The sequence below is a fragment of the Ictalurus furcatus genome, chromosome 13, assembly GCF_023375685.1.
Source record: "Ictalurus furcatus strain D&B chromosome 13, Billie_1.0, whole genome shotgun sequence".
NCBI lineage: Eukaryota > Metazoa > Chordata > Actinopteri > Siluriformes > Ictaluridae > Ictalurus > Ictalurus furcatus.
The window spans coordinates 9898839-9907471 of NC_071267.1; the positions used below are offsets into that span (position 1 = coordinate 9898839).

Consider the following 8633-nt stretch of genomic DNA (forward strand, 5'->3'; position numbering starts at 1 on the left):
CAGTTTTCCCAGTGTAACCCGTGTCTGGAACTCATTGTTTAATGTTCTAATGCAGACACACCTTGGACCGCTGATGCATTTAGCAGATGCTTTTTCTTTTTTCTTTTTAATAAATAAAGTGGTTTACAAATAAGCAAGATTTCAATCCAAGCATAGAGCTGAGTAATTGAGGGTTGAGTACAAACACTGTACCATTCCTTGTGGTTAGTGTTAGGGTAAGGGTACCCTTATCTTTTGTACCGTTTCTATGTATTTTTCACCTGGACATAGCCTAGATATAGCATACGTTTGAATTTAAAAAGGATTAAAGGTACATAATTAGATAGTAATTACCTTTTAGAGCAAACACATTTTAGGCAAGGGGCCACATTACACTTAGTCTAATTTCAAATGACCAGTAACACATAACACCTCTTAAACATTTTTCATTAAATCTGCATTTATGTGAAACATAAATAAAAAACGTTGTGATTGCATAAGTAACCCCCAACACACACACACACACACACACTCTACACTCCACCACACTCCATATCATTAGCATGTTACTAGCTGAGATTATTGCTCTTATTTGCCCTCTAGTGGAATAACCAGAAACATTTTCAAATCTTTAAATTCAATAACTGTCCATGAGATGATTTTAATTTATAACCCAGATTCTTAATGCATTTGATTAGAACCAGATTAGAACCGTAATGGGGGCTGCTGGCTGTAAATTTTACATCCCTGTTTTAGAGAGACGTTTTTAAAGGTACACTATATGCACCGTTTGTAGGTAAAATATGCAAAGGTACAAAAGGTGCAAGCTTAAGAGTAGGCCATATGGATTGGTACAGTTTGGCACCGTTTCTCTGAGTGAATTGACCTGATTCAACTCCTCGGTTAATCATCAGGTCTAGTAGCTGTATTAGAGCAGACAGTAATTAAACCAAGCCGCACTAGAGCAAAGATGAGCACTGCCGATCTCATGTGTGTGGACTGATATTGAGACTAGCCTGACTGATATACTCCACTCGTCCGCAGGTGTGTGACTGTGTGTGCGCATGTTGCTCTGATCCTCTTTTTCACACCCCTGCAGTTTGAACACAAGGTGAGAGAGTAACAGCTCTGCATTAATGATTCAGGAGGTGGATGAGCTCCACAGGCCCTCTTATTCTACTGCACCTTGACTAGCTAAAAAAAAAAAAAAAAAACCATTTGTCTATAATAAATAAAACATACAATAACAATACATTTGACAGTTATTGTTCATGACTTACTTCAAATTAGATACTAAATGCTTGACTTAATGGAGAGACCATTGAGATTAATACTAAAACTGCCAAATTATGGTATAATAATTTAAAAATAGAAAATAAATAAATACAAAAAAATATCACGTCTCCTATGACCAGTGCTAATTTAAAGTGTGCTATTATTTTTCTTTGTATATCACATACACGGTTGGTTATAACCACTGGAACTTCATACATTTGTTTGTAGTACTGCTTATAGTGTTAGTCTGAAAAAGATTTGTTTAGGCTTACATAACTCATAACTTACATAACTTTAGATCATTAGAAGAATGAAAAGCCAAATCATCAAAAGAGCCACTGGGTTTAGAGGTTCTGTTATCAGTCCTTTGAACATTCCCAGTGTTCAATGACTGAGCTGATGTCTTATCATCTTAGCATCTTTCTAACTTCTAAGAGCCGAACCATTTTTTTAATGTGAGGATTTCGAGCTGTTTTAAATGCTTATGTTGTGGTCTGAAGCCAATTTAATGACTCAGTTTTAAGCAGATGAGAGTTGTGTGGCTGAACAGTTGGAAGGTTGGACAGCTCCTGTGCTGTCAGTAATGTTTCATACCAAAGGCAGCATGCTGCCTGCGAGAAGTAAAGCCAATGGGCATTGTTATTCTTGTCTTTGAAGATTTCCTGGACCTGTAGGGATAGGAACCACCTGGTATTATGTGAATTGATGTATTTCACCCTGGGCATCCATTGGTGGGGATATATAGTTTGTAACATAGATGAAGCGTTTTCTTTCACTCGCTTCACTCCACTGCTGTGTCCGGGTTTTCTTCGCCCCATACCAGGGGTGCTTCCAGCCCAACCTCTGATGAGTTGGCATGCAGGACAAATGCCTAATGAAGTTCCGGGTTGGTCTTTGACAACCGGCTGGAAGTTAGGGCCCCTTTTATTTGGCAGAATGAAGGCTTGGCACCAGCTCTCTATTCAGGTTGTCTCTTTTTTTCTTAGGGGACTATGCTGGAGGAGTTACAGATAAACATCCCATAATACTTAAAACCCCAAGAAGAACATGTACCTCTTGGTTTTGTTGTGGGCTTCTGGAGGTTTTTCACTGATGATTGGTCAGACCACCATTTGACTAACGAGGAGGACCAGCTCCTAGGTGATGTTCTTAGAGGTGGCTTTCCTCAGTGTAATATTGTGTGTATATCATGTGAAATAGTACACAACCACCAGTGTATTCATGGCTCTGTGCTAAACACTTTCAATCACAACTCAATGATGGGGTGAGGCACAAGGGAAGCAGCAGTCTTGCTGCGTACAGGCTAGTGGGATTTTGGGAGTGGTGGTACTGTACCCATCTTAGTGGCCCAGCATCACACATTTTTTTAGCAGGTTGCAAGACTGCAGTTGCAAAATTGAGAAACAGGGAAAGCTGCTCACAGGAGCTGAGGGATTAGAGCCCAGTCAGTGGCTTCCCTATGTTTTTATCCCCAGCCTGTGTTTCTAGAGCCACACACCTGACAAGTGCAATGCCAAATGTATAGAGAAGTGACTAGAATAAGGCCTCACATAAGGGTTGTACATTCCAGTGTTTCAGGATTCATTTTTATTGTTTAGAACAGGAAGAGGAGAGGAAATGGGGTAGCTATTCAACTAATCGGCATCTCACGGCTATCCTAGAATCACCATGTCATTAATGGTGTGCGTCATTCTCATGATGCAATAAGATTGTAATGTATGGTAGTCATAAGGCATGATGCAAGTGCTCTTTTAGGATGGTAGGACGCAAGTAACTTTATTGGGAATATATATATATATATATATATATATATATATATATATATATATATATATATATATATATATATATATATATACACACACACACAGACGAGAATATAGGCAGACAAAGTTAGTATGGATCCCAGTGTTGTAGTAAATTCAGGCTCACTGAAGTAAAAGATATAAACTTTTACCAAGGTCAAAAACTTGGCACTAAGGCCTGTTTTTTTTTTGTTTTTGTTTTTCTTGGTGGCAACAAGTTCTCTAGAAATCACACTGACTTCACTGGAAAAACCACCAGCTGGCTGATTTGATTCCCATTTTAAACATTATAATCAGACTGTAATGAATGCAACTAGTACCACTTTAAGTACTTATCTAAAAGTAATATGAAAAATGATCTGTGTACATTCTTTTTGCTGAGTACCAACATCTTTGTCTTGACCATATTAAGACTTATAGTCAAGATGGATACAAAATGGGCTTGAGACCGAGAAGAGACCAAGATCTGGTCTGTACTAAGACTGGTTTCTAGAACTGCTACTGTGGGGTGAGCAGATGTATACTCAGGAACGTAGACAGGAAGAAAAATAGCTACTGAGCAAAGACTGTCTATATAGACACTGATGAAGGAATTAAGAAGTAATAATGAAGATTTAGTGCCAGGAACCATGTGGAACCATGTGCACCTGTCAGCAGTGCAGGAACCAGTGCAGTCTGAACGCAATCTTCCATTAAAGTCACATTCAAGCTGTATCCACTGCACAGTTAACTGAATTCTGCAGACATAATCCAAATGAGTGAACAAGTACTAATATTTAATCTGCTTCGTCTATTAACTGGCCAGTAATAAAACCCTGTTATGCATAAAGACCTATAAAATCTTTTAAATCATTTCCCACGGTGCAGGAGGCACAAATTCTGTGTCTGCATCTGTTTCATTTAAACACATGCATGCTGACATTGTGTTTGACCTAGTGAGTCATATTGCTCCAACTTCCATTTTATTGTGTGGTTCTCAGAGTGCAGAGTGGTGGTGCGAATATGGTGGATTTCTGCACAGCTCTCGTGGCTGACCTCATAAATCCCCGCGTCCACTCTTTCAGATTGCTCTCCTGACACAACGGAAAAAATGTGACTGGATTCATAAAGTGGGACATTTCCCTGCGATAAGATGACGAGGGAGAGTAATTGGACATGACACATCACATCAGCCTACAAGAATAGGAGCTGCAGCTGTATGCTGTAACCTGCAGTGCAAACTAAGCACTCTTGATCTGCCGGCAGTAACAAATGGTCCTCTGTGTTTACATCTGCCGCAGTGCTAGGAACATTGAGAGAGAGAGAGAGAGAGAAGGTGCTCACCATCACAGCCATAACAGGATTAGATATCCATACTCTGTGAAAAAGAAGTTTGTTCTTGTAGCTGAAAAACAGAGGTCAAAAGGATAAGCACAGGGTTTGTGCAGTGTTCCTGCTTGTTGAAATATGCTCATACGTAGACTTGCGTAATATTCATTTAATCGTGATGGTTTATTCCTACATCAAGTCAAACAGTGCCACTCTGCTGTAGAATGTACTGCAATTTCGCTTGAAGAATGAAAGATGTTCAGTTGCAGACTTGCTTGACAGAAACTGCTGCTATTTCAAGCTATACTCTATGACAAGCACAAAGACTGACTGGTTAGATGAGACTGTATGAAGTCCTTATCTTCAGAGACCATCTTGCATATCTTCACACTAATTACTTCGCCTGAAGCAAGGCTCGAACTGAGAGAATACAAAATGTACAGATAATTAACTGTTCAGTGGACTCTAGGGAATATAAAAAAAAAGCACATCCCTAGAATTTTAATTCCCTCTGTGAATATATATATATTGTGTGTGTGTGTGTGTGTGTGTGTGTGTGTGTGTGACTGCAGTAACGTTAAGGAGTTGCCAGCACTCTCACTCTCCACACCTGCTCCTGTGGAAAAATGAGCTCCTCTCCTGTCGTGTCTCGGGTGTCTGTCGACATCCTGGAGGAGCTGCAGCTCTTCACCGCTCAGAACCTGGAGAAACTCGAGGTTAACAAGTACTATGAAGTTATCCGAGAGCTGGGCAAAGGCACCTACGGCAAGGTGGACCTGGTCATTCATAAGATCAGAGGTAAACAATGGTCCTTAATACGAAATAAATCCATTTTGTAAAAGAATATGCACTTTTATATGATTCTGTTCTTTTTGTCCTCTCTACTTAACCAAGGTACCAAGATGGCACTAAAATTCCTCAAGAAGAAAACCACTAAGCTAAAGAGTTTTTTGAGGGAGTACAGCATCTCACTGTACCTCTCCCCATGTCCCTTTATAATCAACATGTTCGGTATTGCATTTGAAACTGAGGATTACTACGTGTTTGCACAGGAGTATGCCTTAGCAGGGGATCTCTTTGACATCATTCCTCCACAGGTAATCAAAATTCCATCCAAAGAGTGACTCACTCAGTCCCTGCTGGATGATCTACACTGTGGTACAATGCTTTAAGTACGGTATATGCAGACAGTGATTGTTTTTATAGGCCCAAAACTCTCGATCCCAACACATCAACATATGGAACAGACCTAGGTCAAAACCACTTCTTCGTACAACACTATACTCTCTGAACACAATAAATCTTGATCCTTCTGGTATTTAACAGGCTTACCATTGGCATATTGTAGGTTACTTGTAGACTCGACAGTATATTATAATTGTGCAACCTCTCAAGTACTGGTGATGAGCAAAGGTTACTTATTCTGAAGAGCCTCAAGTAATTTGCCAATAGATGCATTTTTTTTCTAGCAAAATAAGTTTACATCTATTTCACTGGCAAAAATGTAGAACAGCTTTATCTGATCCTGAGCAAACACCTGAATGTAACTAGGGTGCACAGAGATGAATAGGAGCCCCTGTGGAAGTAACTGCAGTTGGCCCTGTTTGCAAACTAGCGCTTGGACACCCCAGTGCTTGGCTAGATACACTATACTGCCAAAAGTTTGTGGACACCTGACCAACTTGTACATATGTGCTTGCTGAACATCCCATTCCAGGTTGCTGTTATAACAACCTCCACTCTTTTGGGAAGGCTTTCCACTAGATTCTGGATTTGGCTGTGGAGATTGGTCCATTCAGCCACAAGAGCATTAGTGAGGTCAGGCACTGATGTCGGTTGAGGAGGTCTGGGGTTCAGTCAGTGTTCCAGTTCATCTCAGATGTGTTCAGTGTGGTTGAGGTCAGGGCTCTGTGCAGGACACTCAAGTTCTTCTACACAAACCTTGGAAAACCATGTGTTAATGGACCTTGTTTGTGCACAGGGGTATTGTCATGCTGGAACAGGTTTGGGCCTCTTAATTCCAGTGAAGGGAAATTGTAATGCTACAGCATACAAAGGCATCCTATACAATTGTGTGTTACAAACTATTTGGCAACAGTTTGGGGAAGACCCACATCTGGGTGTGATGGTCAGGTGTCGACAAATCCTTGGCCATAAAGTGTACTTGCATTATTATTTTCATTTTGTTTTGAATAATATTTGTATTTCTGTTGATTTATTCAGGTGGGACTTCCAGAGCCTGTGGCCAAGCGTTGCATCCACCAGGTGGCCCTTGCCTTGGACTACCTGCACTGTAAGAAGCTGGTGCACCGTGACATCAAGCCAGAGAATGTGCTGCTCTTTGACAGGGAGTGCCGCAGGGTGAAGCTCTCTGATTTCGGCATGGCACGGTGCGCCGGCTCTGTGGTGAAGCGTGTCAGTGGCACCATCCCATACACAGCTCCCGAGCTGAGTGATGCCTCCCAGCGCGATGGCATCTGTGTGGACTACAGCACAGATGTGTGGGCACTGGGTGTCCTTCTTTTCTGCATGCTTACTGGCAACTTCCCCTGGGAGAAGGCTGTGCCTTCGGATACGTTCTATGACGAGTTTGCACGCTGGCAGCGGAGGCCGACAGGCACGGTCCCCTCGCAGTGGCGCCGCTTCAGTGATGAGGTGCTAATCATGTTCCGCAAACTACTGGCCCTGGAGAGGGAGCGCCGCTGTTCCGTCAAGGAGGTGTTCGCCCATTTCGGCCAACGTTGGATGCTGGATGGAGAAGCAGGAAGAGGCGGGGGAGGAGGACACCACCAGGTGGCGCACAGCTCTTCATCTTCAGAGGAGGAGCTGTTGGTGGACCGGATGAAACAACAGACCCTATCACCGGGCAAGAATGGCCCAGTGGAAGCAGGAATGGCTGCTCATCACTTCACCTCAGTGTCCACCAACAGCTCGGTGTCATCCACTACCAGCTATGAGCGCATGCCCAGAGACAACGCCACCAGCAGCCGCATCCTCGTCACTACACCGATCGAGATCTGTGTGTAGAGCTCACCACTGTAGATAAATGAAAACACGGCTTCCTTACCCGATAACACATTTTCTCACACCTTCAAACAAGATTAATCACATGAGTAAACCAATCTTTCAATGGTATTATAACACAGCTGAGTGTGAGTGAAGCAAAAAATTAGATACACCCTCAAATTTATTGAGCTGGTTTTGTTATTATTGTGGGTTTTTTTTTTCCTCCAACGAGGACACAATGCACACTTTTCGAAAAGATTTTCCTCAGTGGAATTCCTTTAAGAAAGTGCACAGAAGCTGCAAAATAAAAAAATTAAAAACCCAACCACAATGTAATTGAGCACTGATAGAGAAGATCTAGAGTAATGATTAGGGCTAGACCAAAACAATATTCCTTAAAGCAATATATGATGCAAAAAAAGCAAAATGGATGTGAACTGGGAGAACTATTTGGATCTACATTCTTGATACGGTGTATTGATCCATTTTTTTTGCCGGAACTGTCGACATGATTTCTAGAACGTATATTTAATGTCAGAGAAAACTTTCAAAACTTGTTAGGGAAAAAAAGGGATGTTGGTTAAAGCGTGTGTGCTTCTGCGTGAGTGGGTTTGTGTATTTTGTAATGACTTGACAATTAGTTATTCCAATTGTTTTTTTTTTTGTTTTGTTTTTTTTTCTCAATCGTTTGAAGTCTATATTCAGAAGTATATTTTTACAGTTGATTTGTAGGTAATTTAATGGTTTACATTTAATTTATTTTGGTACTCTGTTGGAACACAGCTGGCATTGTGCAGTCTCGCAGCGATGTCTACGACTGTTTATTTCTGACAGCTTTAAAACAGGATAGAGAAGTGGCTGCTTATTGTACTTGGCTCAAAGGAGAGACAAGTGGAACAGATTTCATGCCAGTGTGAGAGTGTACAGCCTAAAGAGCCCCCCCCTAATATTTTAGAAGAATAAAACTATTATGACACAGTGGTTAAGCTTCTGTGCCTGTACTGAAAGTTATGAATTCAAATCCTGAAGCTAGCCACTCTTGGCCCATTAACCCTCAACTGCTCACATATTTGATTGGATTGTGCCTCATTTTCCAAACAAGCAAATGTAATATAATGGCTGTTGTGTTTTTGTGTACTGTTGCACATCCGGTATCACCTTTCAGTCCAAGTGAATCCCTAATGAACTGTGTTAATTACACTGGTTTCACAGAGGTACATTATAGTTACAGATAAGGGGAAGAGTTTTGTTCGATCGATT

The 8633-nt window shown here is 41.2% G+C and overlaps 1 protein-coding gene across 1 annotated transcript in view; it reads left to right on the forward strand.

Moving 5' to 3' along the window:
* Positions 1-7394, forward strand: part of bsk146 (brain specific kinase 146) — an 8948-nt gene extending 1554 nt beyond the window's left edge. Inside the window, exons 2-4 of the mRNA XM_053639084.1 lie at positions 4940-5165; positions 5262-5464; positions 6591-7394. Of these exons, the coding sequence (XP_053495059.1) occupies positions 4994-5165; positions 5262-5464; positions 6591-7394 (1179 nt within the window). The 5' untranslated portion in view covers positions 4940-4993. The remainder of the gene's footprint in view (positions 1-4939; positions 5166-5261; positions 5465-6590) is intronic.
* Positions 7395-8633: the final 1239 nt, after the last annotated feature.